At 41.8% G+C, this 17,938-nt stretch overlaps 1 protein-coding gene across 3 annotated transcripts in view; it reads right to left on the bottom strand.

Annotated features, from left to right (window-relative positions):
• The window catches only part of ATF6 (activating transcription factor 6), a 205,610-nt gene that overhangs the window by 53,585 nt on the left and 134,087 nt on the right, over positions 1-17,938 (bottom strand). For all 3 annotated transcript variants that reach the window (XM_086693381.1, XM_086693382.1, XM_025927813.2), the window contains exon 16: positions 678-762. In XM_086693381.1, the coding sequence (XP_086549507.1) occupies positions 678-762 (85 nt within the window). The remainder of the gene's footprint in view (positions 1-677; positions 763-17,938) is intronic.

Here is a 17,938-nt window from a genome sequence, read left to right as displayed (position 1 = left end):
TATTCCTTATGGGACTTTCTCTTTGGACCACAGTGATTTCTAAGCTCTTTTCTTTTTTCTAGATTATGAGCAAGATGCCTTAACATCTTTAGATGATACCAAGGTGTTACAACATTATTTGTGTTTTCGGTAATACCCAGCACTAGTAGGAAAACAAAATGCAATCGTGACACTATCGAAATCAAATTCATCAGTATTATGGACTAAACATAAATAGGCTTCTGATATTTGGTCTGGGAATCATGTCACCATTTATATAATACAAGAAACTGCTCAGAGTTCCTAAAACCCAACTTGCAAGTTCACTCTCAGAAGCCGGCAGAGGCCTCTTATACTATGTGTATCACTAGAAAGGTCACAGAAAAGAAGTCTGTAGAGCAGTCAAGATGCTAACTTTTCCAATTTTGTAAGTAAGAGAATGAATTTTTTCTCTTAAAACTACAGTAATTTTAAAAGTAACTTTAAATTAAATCTTTTACTTTTTAAAAGAGTTATTTTTAGAAAGAGTATAGGAATTTAAAACTAGTATTTTGTAAAAACAGTGGAAAATGGTTCAAAATTAATGCAAGGATATATATCTGACCAACCAAACATTTTAAATGTCTTTTAGTTAATCCAGAGAATATTGGTTAAGTAAAGCAATCCCATGTTGTTATTAAACCAAAACTTCAACTTACCATTTATGTTTATTGCTGGTAATACAATTGACATCTTTGGTCTTGTGGTCTTGTTATGGGTGGTAGCTGGTAACAGCAGGTGATCCTAAGAATAACAAAAAACAATCTGTTGTAACAACTGGCTTAGTCCTATAACAGGCCAAAATCAGAGTTTCTAACATGCCAACGTTTCATTGGGATCATAAAAAATGACCTTTTTTAACTTGGCAGAGAGGTCATTAACTACAAATCATCTCATGATTCATTTATTCATGATGCAACAAACATTAACGGAGTGTCTATCATTACCAGGTGCTACGTAGTAGTCTTGGAATACTCACACATTCTAATAACATACATGCTGTGCTACACCACATAGAGTATTGGTCAAGGAGTCAGAATGGAGGGATTTTTTTAATTTTTCATTTTATTTCAGAGAGAAAGAGAGAGAGACAGCTTGAGCAGGGGAGATGGGGAAAGGGAGAGGGAGAGGGAGAGGGAGAGGGAGAGGGAGAGGGAGAGGGAGGGGGAGGGGGAGGGGGGAGAGAGGGGGAGAGGGGGAGAGAGGGGGGAGAGAGGGGGAGAGAGGGAGAGAGAGGGAGAGAGAGGGAGAGAGAGGGAGGGGGGGGAGAGAGAGAGAGAGAGAGAGAGAGAGAGAGAATCCTCGCTAAGTGTGGAGCCTGATGCAGGGCTCAATCCCATGGCCCTAGGATCATAACATGAGCCCAAATCAAGAGTCGGACACTCAACCAACTGAGCCACCCAGGCGCCCAGAACAGAAGGATTTTAATTCTAGTAAAATGAGGGAGCTAGATGAGGTAGTATCACAAGATCCTGAAATTAATCTACTCAATAGAATCATCTTCCCTTTTTTTTTTTTTTTAAAGAAGAGGGACATTTCTACCCCCCCCCACCCCCCTGCCCCACAAGTCCCAATCCAAAACTACCAACACATAAGATAGAGATTCTGATTGATGTTAAGGCTAGGGCCTGGAGCCTTGCCTGCTTAGCCTCCCCTTTTCCCTTTGAAACAACCAAGTATTAGACTTCTTCGGGTAAGCAACAGGTACGTACCAAAGAAGATGTATAGTTCTTGCCCTTAAAAAGTATTCAGTCCAGTGGAAGAGTAAAAGACAATTATAAATGCATGTCTAGCACAATTTTAAAGTTCCAAATATTATACTGCCAACTTCTGATCATCTATAAGTGACCCGTGGCATCTGAAGTTTCTGGTTTCCAACCACGCAAATACTCAAAGTACGAATACGCCAAGAGGAGTCTGGCTTCAAACAAGAGGGAGTGTGTGTGTTTCGAAACAGGTATGCACCTCCGCAGGTACCCTGAAGTAGACTATAAATGACGGAGGACTCTAATATTAACTATTGTTTGAACATCAATAACTCCTTCTTCCTAGCAAAAACAGGAATTGTCACAGCAAAAGGAAAGAAGAGAAACAACAACAGCGTATATTAATGTTTCCACTTAAGGGAGCACAGAGCCCACCCTGCTATTAAACCCTCATTTCCTTCTCCTGCTCCTCTGCCCCCCTGCTTCATCACTCGTTCGGGTGACGTAAGACTACAAGCAGGACTGAACAGAGCGGAGGGTGACAAAAATGCGGTGCAACTTGGTTCAAGGGTCAGTGTGATTATGAAATGAAATGATCAGCAAAGCTAAGGGGGAAAAAAGAATCTAGAATGCAAAAATCAAATTGAAATGAACATACATGAACAGAGCTGTCCAGAACACGTTTCCAGTAACTGCTTGTACTTTGTTGAACTCAAGGCAACATTTCTGTGAGAACAGTTTGTTTTTTGTTTTTTGTTTTTTTTAATTTTTTTTTTCAACGTTTATTTATTTTTGCGACAGAGAGAGACAGAGCATGAACGGGGGAGGGGCAGAGAGAGAGGGAGACACAGAATCGGAAACAGGCTCCAGGCTCTGAGCCATCCGCCCAGAGACTGACGCGGGGCTCGAACACACGGACCGCGAGATCGTGACCTGGCTGAAGTCGGACGCCTAACCGACTGCGCCACCCAGGCGCCCCTGTTTTTTGTTTTTTTTAAAGCAGGGTAAAGATGAGTGAAGCTGTTCTGCTGGATTCCAACACGGCAGCGGCAGCACGGGGGTTTTTTCTTTTTTTTTTTTAAGTGCATTGTTAGACACAAAGATCACACATTTCTGGGTAAGATAACATAATATAGCCAAGAAAAAAAAAAAAAAACTTTGCTGATCTTCATGCCATGGAAATTATAAATACGATAATTCCTATAATTAAAACACTGCTTCAGGGCCCCCAAAATCTAATGAGAAAACAAACCAACAAACTCACAAGCCCCAAATTAAAGCGACTATAAAAATAAACACGCTCAGATTCCACTGGCCACGGGTTAAGGTCAGGCTCAGACTTAAATCTGAGTTTCCGGCTCAAATCTAGATGCCATACTAAACACTGTTTTTAAACGTGATCTTCTGAACATAATGTCTCCTGCTTTCTTTCTTCATTAAATTTCAAAGTAGTTACTTTTGCAGGAGGAGGCCAAAAAACACATTATTATTTATGAAAAAGAAGAATCACATCTTGAATGCATATCAGTTATTACAGTTCACCAGCCTTACCTCTAATTATTAAAGTTTGCAAATGGGGGAGGGCATCTATCAAGTTTTTGTGTCCCACAGGGAATCAAAGCTGGTATAGTACAAATCCCAACGGTGCTTATATTAAAAAAGAATGTAGGGGCGCCTGGGTGGCGCAGTCGGTTAAGCGTCTGACTTCAGCCAGGTCATGATCTCGCGGTCCGTGAGTTCGAGCCCCGCATCAGGCTCTGGGCTGATGGCTCAGAGCCTGGAGCCTGTTTCCGATTCTGTGTCTCCCTCTCTCTCTGCCCCTCCCCCGTTCATGCTCTGTCTCTCTCTGACCCAAAAATAAATAAAACGTTGAAAAAAGGAAAAAAAAAAAAAAAAGAATGTAGACACACACACGTCTGGGAGAGTGTTGTTAGTTCATTTCACATTTACTTTCTCTTCCTCAAATTAAATGCCCTTGACACAACAGTGATTTTGAATCACTTTTTTCTCCCCAGCTGTGTTCATCCCACTCTTTTTTAATTAGCATATCATTAATTTTACCAATGACATTTTCAGGAACAAAAGAGCTTTATTTTGGCACTGTTACTAATTTTAGGATATCTTCAACCACACTCCTGAAAAGCTTCTACAAGGACTGAGCTACCACGGGGTATCTTTGGGGAGGAAACTTTGTGGACAGATATTATCATCAACACATTGTTATTTTTATTCCCAGAAGAAGTCAGAGAAACGCTGGTGGGAAAACACCAAAACATTTGACTGTGAGAATAAAGCATCAGTTTTCCGATGTTACGCAATATCGTGCATGAGAAAATATGCTATTTTCATGACAATTCTCCCGGTTCCCTTTTCCAAGCACTTTGTTAGAAGAAAACCAAAATATTAGTGCATAACGCAGCATCCAAAGTTATGTTTCTTCTCTTTTTAAGAGGGCTAAAGCATTGGAGACTAACTTACCAAAAGAACAGAACCACATTTGCTGTGCTGAAGGTTACAATGGTAATTCACAATAAAATTAAGGTCGTAGTACTAAGTGTTCTCAAACGTTGATTCTACATGTCCGTGCAGAGTCAAAATTGACCTCAATTTAAACTGACAGCCGAGATTAAATGACCCTACTCCTTTCTAAAACATACTGGCTGATGCCCATGGTACAACTGAACATTCATAACTAGCTCTGTTTTTTTTTCCACAACTACTTTTGCTAATTGTATTTGTTAGTGTAGGGGCGCCTGGGTGGCTCAGTCGGTAAGCGTACGACTTCGGCTCGAGTCATGATCTCGCGGTTCGTGAGTTCGAGCCCCGCATTGGGCTCTGTGCTGACAGCTTAGAGCCTGGAGCCTGCTTTGAGATCTGTGTCTCCCTCTCTCTCTGCTCCTCCCCCACTCACACTCGGTCTCTCTCTCAAAAATAAATGAACATTACAATTTTTTTTAAATCGTATTTGTTAGTGTAATTGTGTAATTTAAAAAATACAGAAATTGATTTTTAAAAATGTGTGAAAAGGAGAACAAGATTTAATAAAAGTAAACAGTTTAAAAAATCCACCCACTGTAAGACAACCATAAAAGACTGGGAAAAAAAAAACATACCAGTCTGCATTCAGATTGCTTCAAAAGTACCTTTAAGTTCTTATTCTAATTTAAAGGAATTGTAACTGACCCTGGAAATTATGGTTGATGCACTGTGAGTGCAGTTCATACAAGAAGGGTGATATGGGGCTCTCATGGATCAGAAAAGAAAAGGTGTTGGCCCTACATCAGAACTTGGCAAACAAGTCCACATTTATATAATTAAATGAAACCAATGTAAAATATACATTTGAACAATCTCCTGCTTTAACCAATTTTGTTAGCTCGTAGATCATCCACTAGTCTCTGCTGTATGAGGTAAGACAGCTTCTCTTGTATTAGGAAACTCTGACCTAAGGTCGGAGCCCCTTCTCCTTGATAAAAAGGAAATGTATTTAATATCCAACGATGTTTCCTGGGGATGAGAGAAACCGTCGGCAAGAGGCTGCACCATGACACCGACCATCTTTTCCTTGGATCAACATGGGCCTCAATTAGTCAAATTTTGCATGTCAGGCTCATGCTAACAACAACGGCCCCTTAACATTTTATGTTTGGTCTGTGTCTACTGGATTCCAGAGATGGGCTTGGTTTTCCGATATAAACAGTTAAAACCAGATCAAAACTAACAACAGCATCCATCCTTGTTTCAAAAATAGCTTCGTATTAAATTTTTTCTAATCTATGTTCCTCCCCTGGGGAGCTTTTGTTTTCCACTATCACTCTCCCTGGCTCACCTCACCAAGTCTCCTTCAAGTTACCAAAGAGACAAGCATACCAAAGCTTGGAAACAGGAGGGCCGAAGCAGGCCTTTCAAAGCAATTTACCCAAGTCAAACATTCTGAATGTATGTTGTTTTCTAAGAGCCGAATTGATTGTTGACTGGAATTCAGATGTGTCCATATATTAAAACAATTAAAAAGCAAAGGTAAGAAATTTGAAATCATTAAAATATACAGACACATGGGGCGCCTGGGTGGCTCAGCCGGTTAAGTGTCCGAGTTCAGCTCAGGTCATGATCTCGCGGTTCGTGGGTTCGAGCCCCGCGTCAGGCTCTGTGCTGACAGCTCGGAGCCTGGAGCCTGCTTCGGATTCTGTGTCTCCCTCTCTCTCTGACCCTCCCCCGTTCATGCTCTGTCTGTCTCAAAAATAAATAAATTTATTTAAAATAAATATATTTTATTTTTTTAATATATTTTTTATTTTTTAAAATAAATATATTTAAAAATATATATACAGACACATACAGTGACATGTCCTGGAAAAAAAAAAAAGTAACAACAACAGCAAAACCAAAGAAAACAGAGGTAGTAAAACTAAGTAGAATGTAATCATTTTAAAAGTCTATTAAAATGTCTAGGATGTAGGGCTTCCCGTTATCGTAAAAACAAGCAAAGTACATTACTCACCCCCAAACTAGAAATGGTTAATATAAATAGCTAATATGAAGGCAATATTTGTGCCACTAATGTATGCAATACAATTACAGACCAATAAAAGGAAATGTTAAGCTTGTATCAGCACCATTTGTATGCATGTCGGCCAGAGGAAGGAAAAATCAAAACTATGAGTGCACAACAGATGGCTCAAGAGTGAGCCAAGGTTTACACTTGACAAGAGGAAAACTTTGACACTACATTCAAATCTGATAGATGCTGCCAAGGTCACCAAAGGAAAAATCAGCTTGACATCCTAATAGATACAAACTCATTTTAAGATGTGGTTCTCATATCAAACTCTGCAGGAGCCCCCGAACCTGCTGAACGCACTGAGACCTCCCCTTTCACTCACACAAAAAAGTGTAAGGTTGTACCATACAACAAAACCGTCTTTTTTGTGGGTAGGCCGAGCATCAGTAATTTCATAAAGTCAACCTAATAGTCGCTGTATATGCCTCTTTAAAAAAAAAAATAATTTTTTAATTAAACTTTAGACCTAACGTGGGGCTCGAACTCATGACCCCAAGATCAAGAGTTGCATGCTCTACCGACTGAACCAGTCACGTGCCCCGATATGCCTCTTTTTTAAAAGTAGAGTTAATTTGGGGGAACCTGGATGGCTCAGTCGGTTGAATGTCCAACTCTTGGCTCCTGATTTTGGCTCAAGTCATGATCTCAAAATTCTTGAGTTCTGAGCCCCGAGTCAGGCACCGCCCAAGCTCTGCTTGGGATTCTCTCTCTCTTCCTCTCTCTCTGCCCTTCCCTGGCTCAAGTGCTCTCTCAATGTCTCTCAAAATATACAAACACTTAAAAAAATAAAAGTAGAGTTAATTTAGTTTCTTGGTCAAAATGCTTTCTTGTAAATACTTACCCAAGGATAAAAGAATGTTTCCAAATCATTCTTCTGTTAATAAGAGTTTGCAGGGAAAGTGTTTCTAAATCAGGTCAGGGTTGTTTTCCCTAGAGAAAGCTCTTAGACAAAATGCTGGTTATATGCTCTGAACAGGAATCAGGCCAGCAAGTCTTTGACCCTGTATTTCATATTACTCCATTTCATAACTCAAGCTAATCAAGTTCAAAACTTTGTCAGCCTTAATACAGAGCTTTTTCAAAAGCTGGACAGTGTGTGATTGAGGGAAATGAATTAGGACCCCTCAAACTTGTCATTAATCATCATTTGTTGAGTGCCAACAGTGTGGCCATCCAAAAAACTGTCTTAAGGAGAAAGGTCAAACACTAAATGCATGGAGAGTTTAACCATTAGGAGTTTGTCGGATGTAATGTTTACAAGATGTTTCATTTCAGAAAATCCACTTTACTCAGGACTGCTGGTAGGAAGTGAACTTGTAAAAGATTAAATCGCCTCCTACAGATACACTACCAAAGCGGCCAGACCGAGGGCGGGGGGGGGGGGGGGGGGGGAAGGCTACAGTGAACTGAGCCAATGAGTTCTCTGAGAAGAGACATTACGAGGAAACACCTCAAAGAAAAAGTTCAACTCCAATATCTAAGAAAATTATTTTACTTTGCATTGTACAAAATGGGGGGAATGTCGGGTTGAGACAAGAATATTTTTTTACTTTTCCCTCCTCCCCCCAAAAATAATTTTTTAAAGTTCTAGGCAGGAACTACAAGAATGGTGTAAAATTGTGTAAGTGGTCTCAAATGTTGTGTGTGTGTGTGGACTATCCCAGCAGCAAGGGAAGGGAGACACCATTCCAGCTGAATAGGATCTTCCTATCAATGATGCCACAACTTTCTAGAGGGAAGGAGGAGAGGGGCGTCCTGCTTTACTTTACGTTTCTAAAGTTCTCTCTCCCACATGATTCTGTGTCTGGATAGTCCTCCGGTCTCCACTAAAGACCTTGCTCTTCCTTCCAAAGTAACTTCGATCTGGGTTTCACACAAAGAAATAGGAAGGACTATGAAATCTTCCTAAAGTACCTTTTAGGAAAACATTGGTCTTGACAAGGCAAACAACCAAGTGGGGGGGGGGGGGGGAAAGCCCTGTAAAGTTTCTTTTAAAGCTCTTAAAGATTTAACTATAATCTGCAATCATCTGATTTTTCTACTTCTGTGGACAAATTTTCTCTTGAGATCCTGGGTTATTAACTGAACGACTGGCCCACAGGGGAAGCTGAGTTTCCAGCTGCAGCCTTGCTAAGGAAGGTGGGGGTGCTATTACACGCACTGGTTCCACAGGAGTTCAGACGAGTTCTCCCTTCGTCTCACCAAGGGTGTACTTTCCAGAACCTAGTACATTTCTCTGCATTCTCATCACAAACAGAACATCAAGTTCTCAGTTTCCATTCCGTTCTTTTTTTTTTTTTTTTAATTTTTTTTTCAACATTTATTTATTTTAGGGACAGAGAGAGACAGAGCATGAACGGGGGAGGAGCAGAGAGAGAGGGAGACACAGAATTGGAAACAGGCTCCAGGCTCTGAGCCATCAGCCCAGAGCCTGACACGGGGCTCGAACTCCCGGACCGCGAGATCGTGACCCGGCTGAAGTCGGAGGCTTAACCGACTGCGCCACCCAGGCGCCCCTCCATTCCGTTCTTAATATTTATTTTTGAGAGAAAGAGAGACAGAGAGTGAGTGGGGGAGGGGCAGAGACAAAAGGAGACCCAGGATCCAAAGCAGGTTCCAGGCTCTGAGCTGTCAGCACAGAGCCCGACGTGGGGCTCAAACCCATGGACACCGAGATCATGACCTGAGCCGCAGTCAGACGCTTAACCGACTGAGCGACCCAGGCACCCCCCCCCCCCATTTCAGTTTTTAAAGTGAATTTCTGACATATAATCCATTTGTGGAAAAGGAATGAAAATTGTTTTCAGTGTCTGGTCCAGTATTAAGAAAGGATTTCAGCTACATTTCAGGTAGGGATGGCTCCAAAGGCAAACTAAGGTATTACAGTATTAATGTTAAGTTCTGTAATGATTAGGTACCCTTCCGAACGCATTTAATCTTCTAGCCACAGGAAGCCGAGATCAGAAGTGAACATACCGACAGTAGCGGGTCCTTCTGAAGCAGAAGTTCTTAACAAAGGATACATATCGGAATCATACAGGACTTCATCACGTAGGCACCAGGGTCCCCACCCCCTGAAGGAAGTCTGAAGTGGGCCAAAATTGTGCAGGTATCCCTGGCAATTCTGATGCAGACAGCTGGATGACACTGCTTTCACAAGCACTGGCCAGCATGGTGTCGACAGAGATTATGAGCACGGACTCTGGAGCAAGACCGCCCGGGTCTGAATCCTGCCTCTGCCACTCCCATCTCTAGCTGGGGGACCGACAGCAAATTCCTCGATCTCTCCGTGCCACAGTTTCCTCATCAGTAAAACAGGACAACAGGAATACATACTGCACAGGTTGTTTACAAAGATTAAACAAGATAATACTTTAAAGCACTTGGGAGGGGTGCTTGGGTGGCTCAGTCGGTTAAGTGTCTGACTTCGGCTCAGGGCATGATCTCACTGCTCCTAAGTTCGAGTGCCCGCATCAGGCTCTGTGCTGACAGAGCTTCAGCTCCATCTCTCTCTGCCACTCCCCTGCTCCTAGTCTCTCTCTCTCAAATATAAAATAAAATAACAAAAAAAGTGAAAGCACTTGGAATAGTAACTGGCAAGTGAAAAGCACTACTGTAAGTATTCAATAATTTTTTATATGTTTATTTATCTTGAGAGAGAGAGAGAGAGAGAACAGGGGAAGGGCAGAGAGAGAGGAGAGAGAGAGAGAGAGAGAGAGAGAGAGAGAGAGAGAGAGAGAATCCCAAGCAGGCTCCATGCTGCCAGCACAGAGCCCAATGCAGGGCTCGAACTCACAAACCATGAGATCCTGACCTGAGCCGAAATCAAGAGTTGGACACTTAACTGACTGAGCCACCCAGGCAATGTATAAGTATCTGATAATTTTTTTTAAAACGGACCAAAAAATTTGAGGTCAGAGCAGTCCTTGATGACATGTACTGGGTAGGATGACGCGGACACGGATGTAGACACTGTTGTCCAGATTTCTTCCATCCGACCTCATGGCTGAGAGCCACTGTCCCACTGCTCAATAAAGAAACTGACAGTGACAGGCACTCACTACTGATCCAAACTCTGAGCCTAGAAATGGAAGCTCTTTATACTTCAGTCCCTCCGATCTGGCCTCTTTTCCACCATGATCTCCACTATTCCTTTTCACAAACGTTACCACCAACTGTCAGAGATATTCTCTATAAATTCGACCAAGAAAAGAAGATTCCCTCACATTTAAGTTTCTTTAATTTAAAAGGTAACGGGGGCGGGGGGGGGGGGGAGGGAACGACACCTGGGTGGCTCAGTCAGTTGAGTGTCTGACTCTTGATTCCAGCTTAGCTCATGACCTCACAGTTGTGGGATCGAGCCCTGAGTCAGGCTTTGCTGAGGGTGGAGTCTGCTTGGGATTCTCTCTCTCTCTCTCTCTCTCTCTCTCTCTCTCTCTAAGTAAATAAATATATCTTTAAAAAAAAAAAGATGACGGGAAAAATAACTGGAGCCCAGATATTCAAAGCTTCTACTCGATTTTTAAAAAAATTTTTTTTTCAACGTTTATTTATTTTTGGGACAGAGAGAGACAGAGCATGAACGGGGGAGGGGCAGAGAGAGAGGGAGACACAGAATCGGAAACAGGCTCCAGGCTCTGAGCCATCAGCCCAGAGCCTGACGCGGGGCTCGAACTCACGGACCGCTAGATCGTGACCTGGCTGAAGTCGGACGCCTAACCGACTGCGCCACCCAGGCGCCCCTCTACTCGATTTTTTTTAAGTACTGTTGGACTGCATGTGTGGTAGGGGTGAGGTTACAGATGGAGAGGAGAGCTGAAAAAAGTTAAGTTGGTTTTAAAAAGGTATGAGTTATTAGCAGGGAAGAAGTGCCTGGAAGTTGGAAGAGTGGAAAAGAGATGGAAAGAGAGGGCTAGCCTGGGTTGCTGCCTTTGGGTGACAGGGGAGAGAAGGGGCAGTGACTCTATGGTGTGTGTTTGAGGGGTGGGGAGGGAGGGGCAAGGGGACACTGTTGCTGTTTTATTTAATAATTCTCTTTACGGTATCTTCAAGAGATGTCATTAAAGGCCTTACGTTACTTATCACGTTTATGAGGTTTGGGAATTGGATTTCTTTTAGATTTGTCGCTGCATCAAAATCAGTCTTAAAAAGGGGCAAGCAAAAAAAAAAAGTCCAGTGTTATTTAAATTACACATGGTCTCTTCCTCTGTGAAGACCTCCCAATGGACTTCTGGCAGAGAAGCACCTTGAAAAATAGAATTAAACCCTAGTCCCAAAGCCAAAACCAACCCCAGGAAACAAAACAAAAATCCAACCAAAAAGAGCTCTCACAGGCCTAGTTTGGGAAGGATTCGGGCAGCCCCTGTCTGTGCGACACATGCCTTTCTTTGCTTCTCTCCATCACATGCCATGTCTCTGGCCCCTCCCAATCCCTGGCCTGGCCCAGCCACTCGGGCCCTTTGGGTCTGTTGTGGCCCAAAACCACTTTCTCCCGCCTCAACTCAGTTTGCTCTTCTGACTGTAATTTTCTCTGCCCCACTTCCCCCCACCCAGGTCACGGCTCTTCCTAATATCCACCCAGGACAAGCTGAGCCCAATCTCACTCCCAGAAATGTGCTCCTACCAGGAGGTGTGGTAGTATCACCTCCACTTGCTTCCCTGGTTTGACCAGGCTGCCATCCTAAATCCCAACGTGGTTACAGGGGCCCCGAGAAGATGTGGGGGGAGAGGAAGACATTTAAGGGCCTGTATGCTATAAGGCATAAGGCAGGAGAGATCAAAGCCAAGTTTCTAATTTGATACTCTTGATATTTATTACCAGTAAAATAAGCCATGGAGTACATTCCTAAGGTTACTAAACCACTTTCATTTTGGTTATGTGACTTTCAAATTAGTTTCCCTAACCTTTAAGATTTTGTACTTAGTTTTTACAGTACTGGCGGTTGGTTTTGGCTACCCAGCATTTGAGTATCTTGTCTGTTGGTGGGGTTTTGTGAGGGAAAAACCGCAGAAGCCTGAAGGGGAGACATAATTTCTCTCCCAGCTCTCTGGCCACTAGGACACAGACGTGTGACCTAAGCTTGGCCAATCAGATTTTGCCCTTAAAATTCAAAGTCTTGGGCGTTATTGGCAAATAAGGACTGAGACTTAGAGTCCTCGCGCGATGGGAGCATGCCATTGGCGGCAGTGCTGGTGGCCGTGGGGGTGGCCAGTGACGAGCTGTTCTAACCCAAGCTTCTTGAGTTTGGCTGTGTCCTTAGCTGCGTTCGGTTCCCACCCCTGTTCTGGGCTGAGCTCTCCAGCATTCGCATGGCGTCTGTGAACAAACAGCCTTCCATTAAATTCCTTTTCTGTAATGTAAGCAATTTCTGCTTTCACTTAAGTTACAGTAAATTTCTGTTGTTTACAACCAAGAACAATCACCGGCACAGGGCTGGGATTCCATTTCTGACATATTTGAGACGGCCGGTTAGTATCTGACCTAGCATTTCCCCCCAAACGTTAATTTTAATTAGATTAATCATGGTATCATATTAGGTAAACAGATGGAGTCATACATCAGACTCCCATTTGATCCCTAAAGTAATGCAAAGTGGCTCTGTCACCATCATTCTCAATGAAACTGTCCTTATAAATATTACATTCTAACGGTCAAACCCTCTGCTTTTAGCCAGTCCTCCCCCTACTTGCTCCCTGCAGCATCTGGCGCTTTCAACTTCTCCTCCAACTCTTAGCCTTCATTGTGCCCATTTTCCTTCGTGTCCCCACCCCCCCCCCCCTTCTGCTGCCTTCTCTTCCAGTCCCATCACACATTAAACATTGGGGTTTCTCAGAGGCAAACCTTTTTTCTTTTCTTGGCATTTTCTTCTAGTCCCGTAACTTGAAATGTATGTTTCGCTTGAATCTCTTGAACTTAAGAAGCCCATATTTACAAATGCTTCCCAAACACTTCCACTGGTATATTCTATAGGTCCTTAGACTACAATTTATCTTCCTCCTGGGTTTCCTATTTTAATTAAAGTCATCAATTTCTATTTAGTTGTCCAAATAGAAACCCAGAATGATCACGGACTCCTCCACTGTTCTTACCGTCCACACGAAATATGCCCCTTTTCTTAGTCCCAAGAGTGAATCCCACATTTAGCTCCTCCCATCTACCTGTATTCACTCCTTGGTAATGTCATTTACTCTCAGGGACTTAAATATTATCTACATGCTGATGACTCCCAAATTTGTATTCCTAGCCCATCTCACTCCCTGGGCTTTGACTCCTATATCCAACTGCCTACTCAAAACACTCACTTGGACCTTGGACCTTTCCGAGGTAAGATATCCAGAACTGGGCTCCCGATATGCCTCTCAAACGTGCTCTCCCACAGCATTTCCCATCTCTGTGGCAAAGCCGTTCTTCTCCAATGCTCAGGCCAAAGGTCCTGTAGATCTTCTCGTACTCCATATCCAATCTATCAGTGAAGCCTGTCGATTCTGCTTTCCAAATACATCCAGGATCGAACCGTCAGTCCAAGCCATTATTGTCTACTGTCTGTATAACTACAAAAGCCTCCCAGATGATCTGCTTTCACTCTTTCCTCCAAGTCTATTCTCATTACAGCGACCTCAGTGATCCTGTTGAAATGTACATCAAAATGTTCTGATGACTTCTAATCTCCAAGTGAAATTAAAATAACCTCGATGGCCTTTAAGGCTGTATATGTTTGACCCAGCTACTTAATTCTCTGACATCATCTTCTACGGTTCTTTCCGCTGCTTACTCTGTTCCTGCTCACATATACCAAGCATGTTGTTGCTGTGACCCCAGAACGTCCTTTCCTAAAATATGTGCATGGCATGCACCTTCCCCTCCTTCAAATCTTCACTCAAATGTCACCTTCTCAGCGAGGCCTTTCTTGGCTGCCCTAGTTAAACTGCACAGACACATGCCCACCAAACACACTCATGTCCTTTCCTTTCTTTGTTTTACTTTTCTCCCTAACACTTACTGTTTGTCTTTATCCTTTATAAGTAAGCTTTCCAATAGCTGGTATTTTCATCTGGTTTGTTCACTGCCAAATCACCAGGATCTATTACAGTCTTTCAAATAGCAGGTATCCAAAATGGTTTATAGGATAAATAAATTAGCTACAGGACTGATAATACAATAGATTTTTAACTAGGTTTTTTTTTTTTAATGTTCATTTATTTTGAGAGAGAGAGTGTGCAAGTGAGCAGGGAAGGGGCAGAGAGAGAGGGAGAGAAAATCCCAACCGGGCTCCGCGCTGTCAGCACAGAGCCCAACTTGGGCCTCGATCTCACAAACCATGAGAACATGACCTGAGAGGAGATCAAGAGTTGGATGCTTCTGACTGAGCCCCCCAGGTGCCCCATTTTTAACTAGCTCTTTGCCTCAGGGAAGCAAGGATCCATGAGACTCTTTCAGCAAGTCTGCAAGGTAAAGCTATTTTCATAGTAATACCAAGGCATTATTCGCCTCTTATCATTCTTGAAATTTACACATAGCGAAAGAGCAAGGTAAGACTGCCGGGCCTTTGCAAGAATCGAGGTAGTGGCACCAAACTATACCAACAGCACTGTATGTTTCACTGCCCCATGCTCATAGTAAAAATGAATCCATACAAAAATTTAAAAAGCCAATTTCAATTAACAGTATCCTTGCTGGGGAGCGTGGGTGGCTCAGTCGGTTAAGCATCCAAGTCTTGGCTTCAGCTCAGGTCGTGATCTCACAGGTTCATGAGTTTGAGCCCCACTCATGGGCTGACGGCACAGAGGCTGCTTGGGATTCTCTCTCTCCCCTTCTTGTGTTGTCTCTATCGTTCTCAAAACAAATAAACTTAAAAAAAAAAGTGCGATACAGATCAATGAATGTTAATGTTACAGCATATAAAGGTTCCACTGACATGGTGTCAGATTCCATATTGCAATTCATCTTTCAAGAAATGATCACCTGTTGAATTCTGATATAGTATCAAAAAATAATAATCCCCCACAATGATCTGAAAACAGTATTAAAATACTCTTCCCTTTTCTTCTAACTATGCATCTGTACAAGAGCAGGAGTTTCTTCTTATATTTCAACCCAAACAACATCCTGCAACAGATGGAATGCAGAAATACATATGAAAATCCTGCTAGTTTCTATGAAATCAGATAGTAAAAATCTGCAAAACTATAAAAAATGCCACTCTTCTCACTAAAAATAAATTTCTTATTATTTTCGTATGAGTCACTAAATTAAATATTTTTAACATTTATTTTTAACTTCTACTAACGGCTAATGATTCTGAGCATGTTTTTATGTGCTATTGGCTTTTCACATATCTTCTTTGGAGAAAAATCTATTCAAATCCCTTGCCTATTTAAAAATTGGGTTATTTGTTGGTGGCGCAGTCGGTTAAGCGTCCGACTTCAGCCAGGTCACGATCTCGCGGTCCGTGGGTTCGAGCCCCGCGTCAGGCTCTGGGCTGATGGCTCGGAGCCTGGAGCCTGTTTCCGATTCTGTGTCTCCCTCTCTCTCTGCCCCTCCCCCGTTCATGCTCTGTCTCTCTCTGTCCCAAAAATAAATAAAAAACGTTGAAAAAAAATTTTTTTTAATTGGGTTATTTGTCTTTTTATTGTTGAGTTGTAAGATTGCTTTAAAAAAATTTTTTTAATGTTTATTCATTATTGAGAGAGACAGAGAGAGAGAGAGAGAGAGAGAGAGAAACAGAGTACGAGCAGGGGAGAGGCAGAGAGAGAGGGAGACACAGAATTCAAAGCAGGTTCCAGGCTCTGAGCTGTCAGCATAGAGCTCGACGTGGGGCTCAAACCCACGAACCATGAGATCATGACCTGAGCCGAAGCCGGACGCTTAACCGACTGAGCCACCCAGGCGCCCCAAGATTACTTTTTATATTCTGGATACAAGTCCCTTATTAGATACATGATCTGCAAATAGTTTCTCCTGTTATGGAGGGTTCTCTTTTCTCTTTCTTAATGGTGTCCTTTGAAGAACCAAAGTTTTTACTTTTGAAAAAGTTCAATTTATCTATTTTTAGAATTTTCTTACTTGTGTTTTTGTTATTATATCTAATGCACATTTAGTTTTATAAACTTTTCCAGAGTGGCTATATTATCTTATATTCCCATCATCAATGGATGAATGATCTGGTTTCTTTACATCCTTACCAGCATTTGGTTTTGTTACTGTTTTTTATTTTCAGTCCATTATTTTGGCACAAAATATCAACTCCATTCATAATTTGGATTCCTGGTCAACTCACTTCTCCTTCCATTTCCATTCTCTATCATGTACGCCTAGGGAAAATTAATTGCCCTAATTTATGTTCCCACAATCCCTTATACCTCTCACAGTGGAATCACCTAACATATGATAGTTTGTGCTCACATGTCTGTTTCTACTGGGTAGAAAAGGTAACATCCATAATGGTGGGATCCTCCTGAAAGTACGTAAGGCATTCTATTCAAATATGTATATGTATTTTCCCAAAAAAGGATAAAGAATCCTTGCTTTTGAGGGAGAAATGTTTCAATTTCCAGCAAATAACACCTTGTTCACAAAGACTAAAAGTACTCAATAAACATTTTAGCATGAATGGCTCTTTTAGCGAAAAGTTGCCTCACTCAAAATTGTTTCATATCTTACAGATATGACTTCCACACTATAACAACTACTTTATTTACATTAAAGCAAAACGATTAACTTATGGACAAAATGTGTTTGAATGGTTATTTACAGTGAAACAGTGAAAAATCTTCAGTCAGGCACTTATAAGGAACAGTTTATTTTCCCAATTAATGACCATTTCATTTCAGATTGTTGTCTTCTAACATCCCAGACATGAGTTAACAGAAATGACTAACGGTTCTGGTCGATTTGTAGTTACTCTATCATCATGATTATTACTCATATCCTTAGAAAATCTTTTTTTAACCTATTTTATAGCCTTGCCCACAATTAAATGCACTCTTTTCCTAATACATCTCAAATTTCACCAAAACAAATATTATCACATACCACATGTATGTATAGATATGTATACATAACACATGTATTCTGTAGTATAATGAAATATGCCAGGAGTAAAAGGAATTTAGGGCTAACGACTACAAAGATGACTTCTAGGCGAGAAGGAGTTTAAAATTTTTGTATCCATAGCACTAGAATACTAACAGAAGCTCATCAAGACTTTTAAAAAGTTGGGGCCGCTGGGTGGCTCAGTTGGTTAGGCGTCCGACTTCAGCTCGGGTTGTGATCTCGAGGTTTGTGGGTTCCAGCCCCGCATCAGGTGCTGTGCTGACAGCTTGGAGCCTGGAGCCTGCTTCGGATTCTGTGTTTCCCCCTCTCATTGCCCCTCCCCTGCTTGTGCTCTGTCTCTCAATAATAAATAAATGTTAAAAAAAATTTTTTTAATTAAAAAAATAACTTTAAAAAGGTGAGTAAGTGAATGGGTGAATCTCTTCTTATTGTTAAAGGGCGTCAAGTCAATAGAACATGAAGGACACTCATTTCAAGAGACTTCTATGCCTAGAGATGTTATAATGTCTAGACTAATTCATTTTTTTACAAACTTCCTTAGCTATAAAGATGTAACGAAAGACACACACACACACCAAAACACAAACAAAGCATAACACA

The sequence above is a fragment of the Puma concolor genome, chromosome E4 (genome assembly GCF_028749965.1).
Source record: "Puma concolor isolate L17-30 chromosome E4, mPumCon1.1.hap2, whole genome shotgun sequence".
Classification (NCBI taxonomy): domain Eukaryota; kingdom Metazoa; phylum Chordata; class Mammalia; order Carnivora; family Felidae; genus Puma; species Puma concolor.
Note: the sequence above shows the minus strand (reverse complement) of the source record. Positions and strands in the feature narration are given on the sequence as shown.